At 33.7% G+C, this 16,977-nt stretch overlaps 1 protein-coding gene and 1 pseudogene across 3 annotated transcripts in view; both read left to right on the top strand.

Moving 5' to 3' along the window:
• REV3L (REV3 like, DNA directed polymerase zeta catalytic subunit) overlaps positions 1-16,977 on the top strand; it is a 170,057-nt gene that overhangs the window by 70,009 nt on the left and 83,071 nt on the right. For all 3 annotated transcript variants that reach the window (XM_045544191.1, XM_045544190.1, XM_045544192.1), the window contains exons 4-5: positions 3,814-3,974; positions 12,636-12,732. In XM_045544191.1, coding sequence (XP_045400147.1) covers positions 3,814-3,974; positions 12,636-12,732 — 258 coding nt within the window. The remainder of the gene's footprint in view (positions 1-3,813; positions 3,975-12,635; positions 12,733-16,977) is intronic.
• Positions 7,200-7,273, top strand: LOC123633597 (annotated as a pseudogene).

Raw genomic sequence — 16,977 nt, 5'->3', positions numbered from 1 at the left:
ATTAACTGGGCATGGTGGCGCATGCCTGTAGTCCCAGCTACTCGGGAGGCTGAGGCAGTAGGATTGCTTAAGCCCAGAAGTTTGAGGTTGCTGTGAGCTAGGCTGACGCCACAGCACTCACTCTAGCCCGGGCAACAAAGTGAGACTCTGTCTCAAAAAAAAAAAAAAAAAGAAAAAGAAAATAAAACCCATCATTCCAGAACAGTGGTTTTCAAAGTATGAACTGGGAATTTCTAAAACCCTTTCAGGGGATCTCTGTGGTCAAAATTATCCATGTACTAAGATGTGATTTGCCTTTTTCATTGTGTTCACTGATAGTAAGTTAAACTGCTAGCACCTTGTATGAAATCAAAGTAATGGCATCAAACTAATAATCATTGTATTTTCTACCACTTAGCACTTACCACCAAAAAAAGAAAAAAGCCAGTTTTACTTAAGAGTATACCTGAAGACATGGTAAAAAGAAACTTAATTTTATTGAATCTTGACCCTTGGGTATACATCTTTGTAATATTTATGTGACAAAATGAAAGTAAGTGTGAACACATCTGTGTGCTGAAGTACTATCATTGTCTCAAGGAAAGAAGCTCTTACATAATTGCTTTTAGTTGCAAGCTGAGCTAGCTACCTTTATTTTTTTTTATGGGACACCATTTTTATTTGAAAGAATAACTGATAAAGTTCTAGTGATTTGTATATTTGGCAGATACATTCTTGAAAATGAACAAAGTGAGACTGTCAGTTCAAGGATAAGAACTCAAAGTATTTTGTTGCCAGTTAAAAAATTTGAGCTTTCAAGCAAACATTAGGATTTTGGAAAACTTTGTTTGCTACTGTGAACTTAAAAGTTCTTTCTAGTACAGAAAGATTTTTCTGATGAGATAGATGATGACAACAAAGATGATTTTCATATTGTTTAATGAACATTTAAAAGATCTATATAACTTAGTGGATTCATATTTTCTAAATGACCAGTGCAAGACCTAAATCATCATGCATGGGTAAAAAATATTCAAAGTGCAAGATAGACCATATAGATTTTAATGTGATCAGAGTATAAAAAGTTCATTGATTTGGTTTTAGATTGTACATTGCAACTGAGAAAGTGCACTTTCTTGAATAAATTGCACAGAGTATTGGCAATTATCTGAAAAGTCCTTTAAATTATTCTTCCTTTTTCCAGATACATATATATGTGAGGCTAGATTTTCTTCATATGCTTCAACCTAAGCAATATATTGCAACAGATTGCAGATGCAAATGTGATAATCCAGCTGTCTTCTGTTAAAACAGAGATTTGCAAACATATAAAACAATGCTTTTTTTCTCACTAAGTTGTTTTTGTTTTGGAAAATATAGGGTTTTTCCCCATAAATATGTTATTTATGGTAACATACGATGAGTTTATTGTTATTTTAAAATTATTTAAAAAGACTTTTACTTTTCTAATGTGGTAAATATCAATAGATAAAAACTGTATAAACAAAAGCTCTTTAGTGTTCTTAATAATTTTTAAGAATGAAAAAGGGTCCTGGAACCAAAAATTTTGAGAACCACTGAAATAAAGCTCTCTTAATTTCCTATCAAAGGCTCTTAGACTGTATTCACATCCATCCTCTGCTTCTCCCTGCCTATTTAGTGAAAGAGATTTCCTTCTCTCACCTCCAAGGCTCAAGATCCATCTTCTTTGACCTTTTCGAGGACCTCTTCCATCTATCAGTTATCCCCATCTTCCTCTCCTGCACCGTTTAAATATTAATAAGACTCACACAGATTCATGTTCACAGACATGCCATTCTCCTTGAAGGATTTATACTTTGTGTACTCAATTTCTTACTTCCCATTCACTCTTTAACTTATTCCAATATGGTTCTACCCCAACCATTCCGCTGAAATTGCTTTCACTAATAACCTCTGTGTTGCTAACTCCAATGTTTTGTCCATACCTTTTGACCTGACGGTAATGCTTATGATGCCTTAAAGCAATCTTAATGTTGGCTGCTGTGATATAAACCTTCTTTAGTCTTCCTCATACCTATCTGATCATTTGTGTTTCTGCCATTTTGTTGGTTCCTCTTTTAACATCTGTGGTTATTTCTTAGTGTTCTGTGTTAGACTTTCATCTTTTCCCTCTATACTTTCTCCTCTCTCTGTAGCCTTATCTACTCCTGTGGTTTGGTTTGGTTTTGTTGTTTTTGTTAATCTTTATGCATTTGACTCCCAAATGTATATCAATAGCCTAAATTTCCCTCTAGAGCTCTTAATCAGTATTTCAAACCATTTGCTGTATAAATAGAATAGCATACCATGCTTAAGAGTTAGGGCTCACAAGTCAGAGAAAATTTGTTTTGAATCTTCCACTTTTTATTTGTGTGAGTCTTGGTGACTTTTTAAATCTAAGACTCAATTTCTTTATTTGCAAAATGGGGATGATAGGAACACAGGTTTGTAATGAGGATTACTTGAGATTAAGCATTTAAAATACTTAGCACAGTATCCAGTATATAGCGTTCAAAAATATGTTAACTACCTCTGCTGTATTAATTAGATTATTCTTCATCTTTATTATCATTCATTTCTAATATTATCATAGAAATCTGCCTTGATACCCTACTATATGTAAACTCCAGTATACGTATATATAAGGATAAAGCTGAGTTTATCCTTATTCCCCCTCCCAAGAAACTCCAAACAAACCTATTTCTATTACAACCCTTCCTATTTCAATAAATAGCACCACCAACCAGCTGCTTAAGCAGGAAATCTGGGCATCAATTCTCAACTCCTGTTCTACCTCACTCTCCATATCTAGTCAGTCATCAAGGCCCATCCATTTTATCCCTTTAATGTCTCCTGAATGAATACATTTCCATGATCTTTGTTACAACTACCATCATCTTAGTTTTTCAACATTAGCCTCCTTACTCCCTACCTATAGTCTTGTGCATTCTCTACTAATCTGGTCATATGACTTTTCTGGTACTCACTTCTCAGGCAAATTCCACCACCCTTCAGATGTCTTAATAATAGGCTCTGAATGATCTCACTTCTCGTTACTTCTCTAGCCCCACATCTCACCACAGCCTCTGACACTAGGTCACAGTCTTACTCAGTGGTTTCAGTTCCTAAATAAGCTGTGTTTTCTCATGACTTTTTACATGTGCAATTTTATTTACATAAAATACTCTTCCCTCGCTTCAGAAAAAAAGTAATTAATACCTCTAGTTCATCATTCAGTCTCCTGTTTAGAGACTTCCTCGAAAAAGGCTTTGCAGAAACTACCTCTGCACCCATGTCTGATTCTAGATGTTTAATGTACTTTTGCATAGTACTTATTATGCTGTATATAATTGTCTTATTGTTTATATTCCCCATCATGAAGGGGAAAAAAAAAACCTCAGGAAAGAAAAATATTAAAATGGTAATGGTTACTCTGGGGGGATTATGAGTAATATTTCCTTTTCCTTTTTTGAATTTTTATTTAATCTTTTCACAATTTTTTCTGTCATTTTTAAAGAAAAATCTCATATTTTAAAAACCTTTCTTAACATTTTGATTTTTTAAATATAATTATTAAATTCATTTAAGACAAATATTCTTTATCCATGAAGTTTTTTGTCATTCAAAATATGCTGCTTACTTTAAAACTTGATTTAAGCTTTTAATTACTAACCAAATACAAATTTCCACTAAAACTGAAATACAAATTTGTGCACTAATATGTGTTTTCTTCTCTATATTTGTGTAATCATTGTTTCATTTAACATTTTAGGGAACATAATTTTATGATATAACTTTTTTTTTCTGATTTAGGATATGTGAACTTTTGCAAAGTGGAGCCATAATGAATAAATTTTACCAGCCTCATGAAGCGCATATTCCCTACCTCCTACAGCTCTTCATTGACTACAATCTTTATGGAATGAATTTAATAAATCTGGCTGCTGTCAAGTTCCGAAAAGCAAGAAGGAAAAGTAAGGTTAATTTTCAAGTTCAAATTAAGCTTCGAAACCAGTGTTATATAATCGGTGATTTATAACATAAGTATGTATTTAGAAAGTAAATGTTATGTGAATAAAGTATAAAAAAGAACATATATGCAGAGTGGGCTTAGAGATTATCAGGAAAAGCATCTCGGGAAAAATTTGGGAGAGAGCACCTTTATGAAGATATAATTCACATATCATATTATTTACTCATTTAAATAGGAAAATTTGATGGCTTTTAGTAAACAGGCATACCTTGGAGGTATTGTGGGTTCACTTCCAGATCAGATCACCTTTACATTGCTCAGAAATTGATATGTATTATGATTTTTTTTAACCTCAAACTTTGTTACTTTTCATATTTTAGGTATAGTATATGATATATTAATAAAATTTCAAAAATCTCTATAGTTGTTACAGCCACATTACTTTTAGTCACTTTCCAGGTGATGTGAATAGCTATAGGTTAGCAGAGATGTTGGTCCCTCAGCGTTCCTGCCATTACCACAAATATAGAACATTTCATCACCTCTGAAAGAAACCCTGTACCTGTTAGCAATCACCCCCAAGCTTCCCATGCCTTCTACCCCTAAGCAACCACTAATCTACTTTCTGTCACTGTATATTGCCCAATCCTGCACGTTTCATATAAGTGGAATCATATAATAATATGTGGGTTTTTTTCCTACTTAGCATAATGTTGTTAAGGCTCAGCAGTGTTGTAGCATGTATCAGTATTTCATTCCTTTTTATGGCCAAATAACCTGTCATTGTGTGGGTATACTACATTTTGTTTATACCTTCATCAGTGGATGGACATTTTGGGTTGTTTCCATCTTTTGGCTATTATAAACAATGCTGCTATCAACATTCATGTACATGGCAACTGAATGCAACATGTTACCCTAGATTGGATCCTGGAACAGAAAGAGGATATTAGTGGAAAACTGGTGAAATTTAAATAAAATGTGTGGTTTATTTAAAAGTGATCTTCCAGTGTCAGTTTCTTTGTTTTGACAAATGTACCATGGTAGTATAAAATGTTGGCAACGAGGGAAACCAGGTGACCCCTATGTGGAAACTCTGTATTATCCTTGGAACTTTTCTGTAAATCTAAAATTATTCCAAACTAAAAATGTTACTGAGGGAAAAATGCCATTTTTATTTTGGAATAATTTTAGATTATTCCAAGTCATCACTGTCGAGTATAGCTGAGAAGTTTAATAAAGAATGAGGAATGGAAAAGTTTCTAGAGTATGTACAGTAGGAAGAGGAGGTAATTTTCACAAAGGTTTTTTTCCAATAGGTGAAAAAGCACAAGAATAATTTCAATTTGCAAAACCCAAAAACTATTTTATTTATAACATTGTTAGAATGGCAATTAGGGATTTTTTTCCAAAATATGGAATGCTTTTAAAAATTTGAAGGCAATATAATGTGAAATTTATCTGGTGGAAATTAAAAGCAGGGAAATTACAGTAGGATGAAGTAAAAATTGACATTTTAATTCACCATAGGATTAGCCCCCAGTTTTTTGTTTTTGCTTGGTGTAAGATGAAAGGTTATATTGAAGTCATGGAAGGAATAGATCAGTAATTTCTTGTGTTTTATTTTTTCATGTTATCTCAGACATATTAAACTGACAGTAAAGTTCTTGTGGTAAATAAATATATGTATTGCCAGGCTCAGTGTTATATACCTGTAGTCCCAGCTACTTGGGAGGCTGAGGTGGGAGGATCACTTGAGCCCAGGAGTTCGAGACCAGCCTAGGCAACACAGTGAAACCACATATCAAAAAAAAAAGAAAAAAAGTGTGTATTTTATATATATATATATATATATATATATATATATGCCTGCATAACTTAACATTTTATCTTATAAGATGAGTTAATGTAATACGTAATGTTATTGGAGTCTTACTTTTGAAAGTGGAATACATTAAAATTGAAAAAGATTTATAAATTTCAATATTATGTGTGCATATACAATTTTGTCTCAGTGTTCAGTTATATAATCAGTTTTCAAATGAAATGGTGGTAATTATTATAGTTGTCAAACTGTATAAAAGTACTTAAATGGACCAGATATTTTGAGCACCACAGAGGCATTTTATATTTTAACCTTTATAGATGAAAAGAAATTATTTGTATATATGATGTATATTATAAATATATATTTAAATTAGGGAGTTTTCATGTTCTTTAGGGAAATATGCTAAAACAGTACATATGTAGGTAAAATTTTATATGATTGGTAACTCTGAATCAGTAAACTTGTATGGAGTCTTTAGTTACATAAATTTATTTGAAAATATTATTTATGTTGTAATTTACAACTTGGAGGGTAATTTGTTATAAATGCCCTATCCATACTGTGGCAATGCCTTTTAAAAATTCTACATGTGTATAAGACCAGTTGCATGTTTTGGCTTGTGTTTTCTTAAAATAGCAAAGATGGTAATACCGTATCTCATTCTAATTATACCATTTTGTGACTGAACTAACCAAACAAGAAAATTAAAGTATTAGATTTAGCTGGAGAGAATTGTGAATTTAATGTCTTTCTTAATGTTAGGATTCTTTTTGATGCCACTCATTCAACTTTCTCTTATTAGAAAATTTAATAAGAAATCACAACAAAGGTGCTAAAATTTATAGACTACTTCCAAAGCATGACACCAGGACTCAGTTTCTCAAACTGGGACATCTGAGCAGACATGTGTGTAGTCTCTCTTCTTCAACTTCAGGTCAAACTATTAATATATTTGCATTTGACCCAACTTACTGCTCACTGTTACTGCCATTACTTCTAGAATGCAGTGTATATTTTCTTTTTGTTTAGTAATTAGTATTAAAGTATGTTTTGAATTTCATGCGGAATTTCCCTAGAATTTTAGTTGAGGCTCATGGAGTACCTTAGGAATTTACATTAAAGTCTATAAAAATTTATAATTCTTCTTTTTTTTGTAAATAAGATGTTAAGCCTACCTACCACAATAGCACATTTAAATGTATCCTACTTTTTCTACTGTAAAGTATTGTAGCCATTTTCCCTTATGTCCCTATATCACAAATTTTTTTTCTCCTCTTACTTTGGAACCATTAGTCTCTCAACTGTGTATATGTATTCCTGTGTGCATATGAATGTTTAGGACACAGTTTTAGTAACTAGTCATATAGGTTACACATTATTTTACTTCAAGGGTAATTAGAGACTGTACTTTCAGGGATCATTTCTATAGTTTATTACTAGAGAAGTTTCTCTAAATGTGTAGAACATAGGGAGGATATAACAATTTTATGTGTATATGTCATTAAATATGAAATGTCCAATTTCAAATCAAAGGTATAGTTTATTATATCTCAAACAAGAAGCAATACAATTAATCAAAGTATGTACCTAAACTATCAACACAGTTCTGTCATCTTAATGGTAGCTTGCTCATGCCAGCAGCGAAGAAGCCTAGAGTGCGAGTGGTGATGAAATTGCGAAAGGCATTTTCCACAGCTTGTTGAGAATTGAATATTTTTCCTGGGAAGAAGTGGTCCAAAGCCTGGAAGAAGTGGTAATCGGTTGGTGCAAGATCTGGTGAATACGGTGGATGACAGAGAGTTTCTAAGTCCAGCTTCTGTAGCTTGAGCAGCAGCATTGTTCTTTGTAACATGTGGTCTTGCAAGAGGATTGGCCTGTCTCTACTGACCAATCTCGGCTGCTTAATCACAAGCATCCTCACCATTTTGTCCAATTGATTGTGACAGACATCCACTGTAATCAATTAACCAGGTTTCATGAAGCTGTAGTGGATAATACCGGCACTGGACCACCAGACAGCATTAGCTTTTTTTGATGAATATTCGGTTTGGCCCTTCCTGTTTATCCAACCATTGTGCCGAACGCTTGCAATTGTCAGAAAGGATCCATTTTTCATTGCACGTAACAATACAGTGTAGAAATGGTTCACCTTTATGTTGTGACAGCAAAGAAAGGCAAGCTTTGAGACGATTTCTCTTCTGATGCTTGTTTAATTTATGTGGTACCCGTCTATCCAGCTTCTTTCTTTATCTTGCCCATTTGTTTAAAATGGTCCAATATTGTTGGAATAGTCATGTCAAACCTTGCTGATAATTCACTTATAGGTTGAGATGGATTTGCTTCCACTACAGCTTTCAGTTCATCATTATCCACCTTGGGCTCAGGTCACCCACATAGCTCATGTTCAAGATTAAAATCGACAGAATAGAACTTCTCAAACCATCGACATACAATGTGTTCATTAGCCACATCCTTCCCAAACATTAATATTTCAAACTGTCTACGCTGAGTTGGTTCCACGACAGAACTCACATTCAAAAATAACATGAATTTTTGACTTATCCATGGTTTCACAAAAATTGCTTGAAAAATTTTTTTGAAAGATAATCACAAGCCAAAACGTGCGTTTGAAAGAATGAGGATGTACTTTCACAATAAAAAAAAATAGTGTCAAAGTGAAATGTCAGAGAAATCAACTGGCAACCTTAGTACTTAAGGAAATCAGACATTCCATACTTTAAAACCTAACATATATATATCCAATATATAAACCAATATTATTAGATCTAAAGGGAGAGATAGACTCCAATACAGTCAATACAGTGATAGTTGGGGATTTCAACACCTCACTTTCAGGATTGGACAAATCATCTAGACAGAAAATCAGCAAAGAAACACTGGATTTAAACTGCTCTTTAGGCCGGGCGCGGTGGCTCACGCCTGTAATCCTAGCACTCTGGGAGACCGAGGCGAGTGGATCGCTCGAGGTCAGGAGTTCGAGACCAGCCTGAGCAAGAGCGAGACCCCATCTCTACTAAAAATAGAAAGAAATGATCTGGCCAACTAAAAATATATAGAAAAAAAATTAGCCGGGCATGGTGGCACATGCCTGTAGTCCCAGCTCCTCTGGAGGCTGAGGCAGTAGGATCGCTTAAGCCCAGGAGTTTGAGGTTGCTGTGAGCTAGGCTGACGCCACGGCACTCACTATAACCGGGCAACAGAGCGAGACTCTGTCTCAAAAAAAAATAAAAAAAAATAAACTGCTCTTTAGACCAAATGGACTTAATACACATTTATAGAACATTTTGTCCAATAGCTGCAAAATGCACATTCTTCTCATCAGCACATGGAACATTCTCGAGGTTAGACCATATCTTAGCCCACAAAACAAGTCTTCACAAATTTTTAAAAATCGAAATTATATCAAGTATATTTTCAGACCACAAAGGAATAAAACCAGAAATCAACAAGAGGAACTTTGGAAACTACAAATACATGGAAATTAAACAACATGCTCCTCCTGAATCTTCACTGGGTTAATGAAGAAATTAAGGAAATTTAAAAATTTCTCAAAACCAACGAAAATGGAAACAACATACCAAAACCTATGGGATACAGCAAAAGCAGTGCTAAGAGAGATGTTTATAGCACTAAGCACCTACATCAAAAAAGTAGAAAGGTTTCAAATAAACAAGGTAATGATTCACTTCAAGGAACTAGGAAAGCAAGAACAAATCAACCCTAAAATTAGTAGTAGGAAAGAAATAGTAAAAATCAGAACAGAACTAAACAAAACAGTGACTGAAAAAACAATATAAAGAATCAATAAAACGGGAGGCTGAGGCAGTAGGATTGCCTGAGCCCAGGAGTTTGAGGTTGCTGTGAGCTGGGCTGGCGCCACGGCACTCACTCTGGCCCAGGCAACAAAGTGAGACTCTGTCTCAAAAAAAAAAAAAGAATCAATAAAACAAAAAGTTGTTTTTTCCAAAAGATAAATAAAATCAGTAAACCACTAACTAGACTAACTGAGAAAAAAAAGAGAAGACTCAAACAAAATCAGAAACAAAAAATGAGACATTACAACTGATGCTATAGAAATATTATAGAAAGAATCATCCAAGACTGTTATGAACAACTATACGCTAAAAAATTGGAAAACCTATAGGAAATGGGTAAATTCCTGGACACGTGCAACCTACCAAGAGATTGATCCAGGAAGAAATAGAAAACACAAACAGATCAATAACAAGTAATGAGATTGATTCAGTGATAAAAAGTCTCATAAAGAAAAACTCAGGGATAGATGGCTTTACGGCTGAATTCTACCAAACTTATAAAGAAGAACTAGCAATAATTCTTCAGCTATTTCAGAAATTTGAAGAGGAGGGAATTGTTCCTAACCCATAGGCCAGCATTACCCTGATAATAAAACCAAACAAGGATACAACAAAAAAAAGACTATAGGCCAATATCCCTGGTAAACATAGATAGCACAAATCCTCAACAAAACACTAGCAAGCCATATCCAACAGCACATTAAAAAAAAAATACACTATGAGCAAGTGGGATTTATCCCAGGGAATTAAGGACAAAAACCGTATGATCATTTCAGTCAATGCAGAAAAAGCATTTGATAAAGTTCAACATTCCTTCATGATAAAAACTCTCCAGAAATTAGGTATAGAAGGAACATACTTCAACATAATAAAGGGCATATATGACAAACCCACAGCTAACATCATATTGAATGGGGAAAAGCTGAAAACCTTTTGTCTAAGAACTGGAATAAGACAAGGATGCCCACTATCACCACTTCTATTAAACATAGTACTGGAAGTCCTAGCAAGAGCAATCAGGCATAAAAAGCATTCACACTGGAAAAGAGGAAGTCAAATTGTCTCTCTGCAGATGACATGATCTTGTAGATAGAAAAACCTAAAGACACCACCAAAAAACTATTAGAACTGATAAATGAATTCAATAAAGTTGCAAAATACAAAATCAACATAAAAAAATCAGTGGCATTTCTATACACCAATAAGGAACTAGCTGAAAAGAAACCAAGAAAGCAATCTCACAATAGCTATGAAATTTTAAAATTCCTAGGAATAAATTTAACCAAGGAAGTGAAAGGTCTACACAAGGAAAAACTACAAAACACTGATGAAAGAAATTGAAGAGGACACAAACAAATGGAAAGATCACGTGATTATGGATTGGAAGAATTAACACTGCTAAAATGACCGTACTACCCAAAACATTTTACAGATTCAGTGCAGTCCTTAACAAAATACCAATGATGTTCTTCACAAAAATAGAAAAAACAATCCTAAAATTCATATGGAACTACAAAAGAACCCAAATAGCTAAGGTAATCCTGAGCAAAAAGAACAAAGCTGGAGGCATACTACCCGACTTTAAAATATGCTACAAAGCTGTAGTAATCAAAACATCATGATATTGGTATAAAAACAGGCATATCAATGAAACAGAACAGAGAAGCCAGAAATAAAAACATGTATTTTCAGCCAACTGATTTTTAACAAAGATTCCAAGAATGTATATACAGAGAAGGACACCCTTTTCAATAAATGAGGCCAGGAAAACTGGATATCCATATACAGAAGAATGAAATTAGACCCCTGCCTCTCACCATGTACAAAAATCAAGCCAAGATTGATTAAAGACTTAAATGCAAGAACTGAAACTATAAAACTACTAGAAAAATAAACATAGAGGAAAACCTCCAAAGACATTGGTCTAGGCAAAGATTTTATGGCCAAGACCTCAAAAGCACAGGCAACAAAAGGAAAAATAGACCAATGGGACTATATTACACTAAAAAGTGTCTGCACAGCAAAGGAAACAATCCAAAGAATGAAGAGACAACCTATTGAATGGGAAAAAATACTTGCAAATTCATATGATAAAGGACTAATATCCAAAATAAACAAGGAACTCAACTCAGCAGGAAAATGAGCCACTGTATCCAGCTACTTGAGAGGTTGACATAGGAGGATTGTTTGAGTCCAGGAGTTCAAGTCCAGCTTGGGCAACGTAGACCCCATCTTAAAAAAAGTTGAGCTGGGCATGGTGGCTCACACCCATGGATCCTAGCACTTTACGAGGCCGCAAGAGGATTGCTTGAGGCCAGGAGTTTGAGCCTGGTATGCGAGATCCCCTGCTTTCTACAAAAAATTTTAAAATAGCTGAGTGTGGTGGCGTGTACCTGTAGTCCCAGTTACTTAGGAAGCTGAGGCAGGAGGATTACTTGAGCCCAGGAATTCCAGTTGCAGTGGACTATGATCATGCGAGTGCACTCCAGCGTGCACAGCAGTGTGAGACCCTAGCTCTATAGATAAATAAGTTAGTTGATCTCGTAGAGGTAGACAGTAGAATGACAGTCACCAGAGGCTGGGAAGGGTGTGAGAATGGGGGAGGGTTGAAGAGAGGTTGGTTAATGGGTACAAACACAGTTAGATAGAAGAAATAAGTTCTAGTGTTCGATAGCGCAGTAGGGTAACTATACTTAATAACAATATATTGTATATTTCAAAATAACTGGAAGAGAAGATTTGAAATGTTCCCAACACAAGGAAATGATAAATGGTTGCAGTGATGGATATTCTGAATACCCTTATTTGATCATTACACATTATCTGCATGGATCAAAATACTACATATACCCCATAAATTTGTATAAATATTATATATATCAATTAAAGGGGATCTAAAATTTATGAGTAATCAAATTTAAAAGAATGTTTACTTTCTTAACAAAGGTAATTACATGTAAATTTAAAGTAGAATTTATTTTTACCTTTTTATTCCTAGGTGACACATTGCATGCAACTGGATCATGCAAGAATCGGTTATCAGGAAATTCTCTTGGTGGTACTTTATTTCGGTGGGAAGAAAATGAAATACCAAGGTTAGTTAATACTACAAAGGAAATGAAGATTTTACATATATCCTAATTGTGATCAGAAATCGGTGATTACCATAATTAAATTTTAACCTTTTATCATATTGAATCTTTTTAATCTGTAAGTTTATCAAAAAAAAGCAAATCTCAACATTAGTATATTACATGGAATAAAAGATTTAAAAAACAGAGCATGAAAATATACCTAGTTATTACCTAATTAATAAAAGGAATCTGGGGTAAATTTTATATTTCTCTTTAACATTCATCTTCATCATGTATTCTAAATTGATATCCTATTACCTGTCAAGTAAAAAAAAATCATTTTTAATAAAATAGCAATTCAAACTGAAATGCAAATATTTTTAATAAAAATAACCCCTCAAATTTCTAAATGTTAAATATTTATGTAAAAAAAGTATGACATGCTGTGTTTATGAATAATATGTAATTTCTTTTAATTGTTTTATTATTGATTACACTTTTTTTGGAGGTAATACATTCCAAGTGCTAAGATTTCCCTGTCCGTAGTAGATATGTAATCAGCCCTATCTAAATTATCAATCAAGGCAAGCGTGGTGGTACTACATGCTAGTAGTCCTAGCTACTCAGAAGGCTGAGGCAGGAGGATCGCTTGAGCCAAGGTGTTTGAGGTTGCAGTGAGCTATGATGATGCCACTGCACTTTAGCCCCAGCAACAGAGCGAGACCCTGTCTCAAAAATAAATAAATAAATAATCAATAGCTTAATCTACATAGAACTCAGGGATTTCTGTCTTATACCACACAACATTGCTCAAGCTTTCTTGATCCTTTTGTGATCAGTTGAACATTCACAGGGTGGTTATGATTTTCCTCTTTTTACTATTGCTATCACCTAATGCTTTTGAAGTAGTTAATTTTTATGAAGAATGCAAGTTGGAAAAAGTATTTAGTTAAATGATATTATTTTTTATTTTATAATAAGTAAATATTAATTTATTAATCAATTGAAGATAAACTATCATTAAAATGTTTGTTCAGAGCTTAATCTATATAGTTTCAGATCCCAATCCCTAATACGTATTTGACAGAACTTCCCAAGTAATTGTAAAATTACTTGGGCCTTTTGATACCTAAAATTAAGAAAGAATCTCATTAAATAATGATGTAAATATTTTTATAACTGGAATATTATATCAGAATGAGTCTTTGAAGACTTCATAATGACTTATATTACCTCTTTATTCTGCCTATTAGCAGGCATCAGGACATTTTTAATACACATGTACTTCTTAGTTCTTTCACAGATACAGTGAAATTGTTTTTACAATCATGTTGAAGTGGTATTAAGTTTAGAAAGAATATAATTTACCACATCAATTTCAAGTTCTAATCAATCCAGAGCAAAGTGACAGACAAGCTCTTTGCTTTTTCTTTTGTTTTTTAAACCTGTTACATAGTCCCTTTATCTTAACTCTCTAAAGTTGGAACAAATCAATTTGACCCAAGAATTTTTACCTCCTTACTAGATCCCCTAGTTTTCAAAGTTCTACATTTAATAGCCTTTTTTTTGCATTATCAATTAAATCAAAGTTTATTTGTCATTTGAAGCCATTTTGTAACAAGCATCTTTCTGGTTAGGTCATATGAGTGTAGTAAAGCTTCACTAATTAGGAGTAAATTTAGGAAAACTTTATGTATTATAACAAAATATTTGAATTTTAGAATGTTTAGAATCCTTAAAGAACCCCATTTTATTACGTTTAAGAGTTGTACAAATTATAAGGTAAGATGAATAGTCAAACATGAAATTAGGTTATTTAGAATTAGAATGTATAATAAATATAGGATAGCTGTATATGTATATTTTATCTCAGATTATGTTGTATTTTTGTCATGCTTATATTAAAATCTATAATTTCATCACATATAAATAACAGATAATGTTAAAAAATTTTATCATAAATTGGTACTGTCCAAAATTTTGTTAGTTTCATTTCTATCCCCAATGCCTGCACCTTCTCCTGGGTGCCTTTTTTTAAACAAAGAAATGTTTTATATTTCTTCACAAACATTACAAGGGCCATAGCAAATAGCACAAAAGCCATAGTGAGATGAGGTTGCTGAGTCAGCAGCTCTAGTAACCTTACTTGCTAGCTCAGTGTAAATTATTGTGTGTCAGGGACATTCAGGGTCATTTGCCTGAGTGTTAAATCCATGGAAGTCGAGAATCTACAGCAGTAATCTCAACCCTGGCTACCTATCAGAATTACCTGGAGAAGTTTTTTAAATTATAGCCATGTGAGCTATACCCTCAGTGATTCTGATTAGTAGATTTCTTATGTTAAGCTATGAACAGAAGTGTTCAGAGAGGCACAATTGTCTAATTAACACTGTATTGCTTATCTTTCATAACTAAATGAATGATCTACATGTATCTGCTGACGCACATTTTTTACTCACACTTTTTGTATCTACTAAAACCAATTGTTATTTTTTTATATTTTTTTTACCAGCGGGGTCTCACTCTGCTGCCCAGACTGGAGTGCGGTAGCATGACCATAGCTCACTATAGCCTTGAACTCCTGGGCTCAAGCAATCCTACTGCCATAGCCTCCTGAATAGCTAGAACTACAGGTGCACACCACCATGCCCAGCTAATTTTTCTTATTTTTTTGTAGAGACAAGGTCTCACTTTGTTGCCCAGGCTGGTCTCAAACTCCTGGCCTCAAGTGATCCTGCCACCATGGCCTCCAAGGAACTACAGGTGTGAGCCACCACACCTGGCCAAATTGTAATTCTGAAAACTATTTCCTTTCCCTAGGAACACCTTCTGTTCTGAATGTCTGAAGTAGTTTTTTAATAAGGGCAAGAAAAAGATGTAAATTTCTACTGTGAGATTATATTTTTTGATATTATTGTTTCCCTCCTTTGTCACAAATATGCTACTCCTGGAATAGTTATTCTTGATATTTACAATATAATTATATCAAATTACAAAACTTTTTAGTATAAGAAGAAAACTATTGATCATAAACTATTTTATCTGGCACTTCAATTCATGACAAAACGGTTTTGTTAAATTATATAAGTGAAGAGGATAATCTATATCGAGAATTATTTTTTCTAAAAGTCAATGGGATATATTGTGATAGGTTGGCTAATATGTCCCTTCTCTGTCAGTGGTAAAAGGATATGTGTATATGAGTAGCTACATGTATACACATATTTATTTGAATTGTAAAAATTCTGTGGTTCAACAAATTTCTAATGTTCCATCAGAATTTCCCTAGGGATAGATAGTGGAAAATGAGATTTTTCTAATATGTTTCTCTTAAAACATTAAAAAATGTTTCAAATAAAAATGTTAATGAAAGATGCTATCACCTGTTTTCAAGTAAAATTATTGATATCCCCTTTCATTTGGTGTCCATTTTAGTATGAGATTTAGATTTTAGAATGTGTAAACTTGGATCCGTACTAGATATTATCTGTTCATTCTGTCAAGTAGGAAAAATTATGTGATGTCTTCCTAATCTTCTCCTTTGTGGCTCTATTGAAAAAGAATGCTTTTGATTCAAAGAGCATCAGTGGGAAACAACCCTTTTTAGTTCTTACAAAAATTATACTTGGGAGGTCAAGGTGGGAGGATTGCTTGAGCCCAGGAGTCCAGCCTTGGTGACATAGCGAAATTCTATTAAAAAAGAGAAAAATTAATGACCTTGTAGTGGCCTTACTTTTCCTAGCCATGATCCCACTGTTGAACATTCATGTGGTTTATTATTCTCTAGTTATGAAGACTTTTAAAGCCTTCCTCAGCTCAGCAATAGTTGAGGGCAGAAAGAACAGTGGGTATCACTTGCCCACGTTTTAGTATGCTCACCTTCCCTTAGCTCTTGTTGCATGCTCTCTCCTCATTTTTTGATCACTGAAGATGTCTCTAGGCAACTGATTTTAGATGTGTATGGTTTTTGACGCATCCCTTTACTATCCTATTCCATTCTGCCCTGGGTATGACCACATGCTAAAACATTGTATATGGCTTATATATAAAATATAATGAACCAAAATATGGAAATATACTGCAAAAGGATCTCAATAGGGTTATCAGTATAATAGGTTTTGTATTTTCATCCTATTTTTCATTCATATGTACATACACAGAATCAATTATGTCAAATAATTGTGAATTAAGTTACTATCATCAGGTGTTCTGGTTATGTTTCAGCTGAACATAAAATATTGTATAAGAAAAGTCTTATAAAATTTG

Source organism: Lemur catta, chromosome 2 (genome assembly GCF_020740605.2).
Source record: "Lemur catta isolate mLemCat1 chromosome 2, mLemCat1.pri, whole genome shotgun sequence".
In the NCBI taxonomy this organism is placed as follows: Eukaryota; Metazoa; Chordata; class Mammalia; order Primates; family Lemuridae; genus Lemur; species Lemur catta.
The sequence above is the reverse complement of the archived record's forward strand: the minus strand, read 5'-3'. Positions and strand labels throughout refer to the sequence as shown.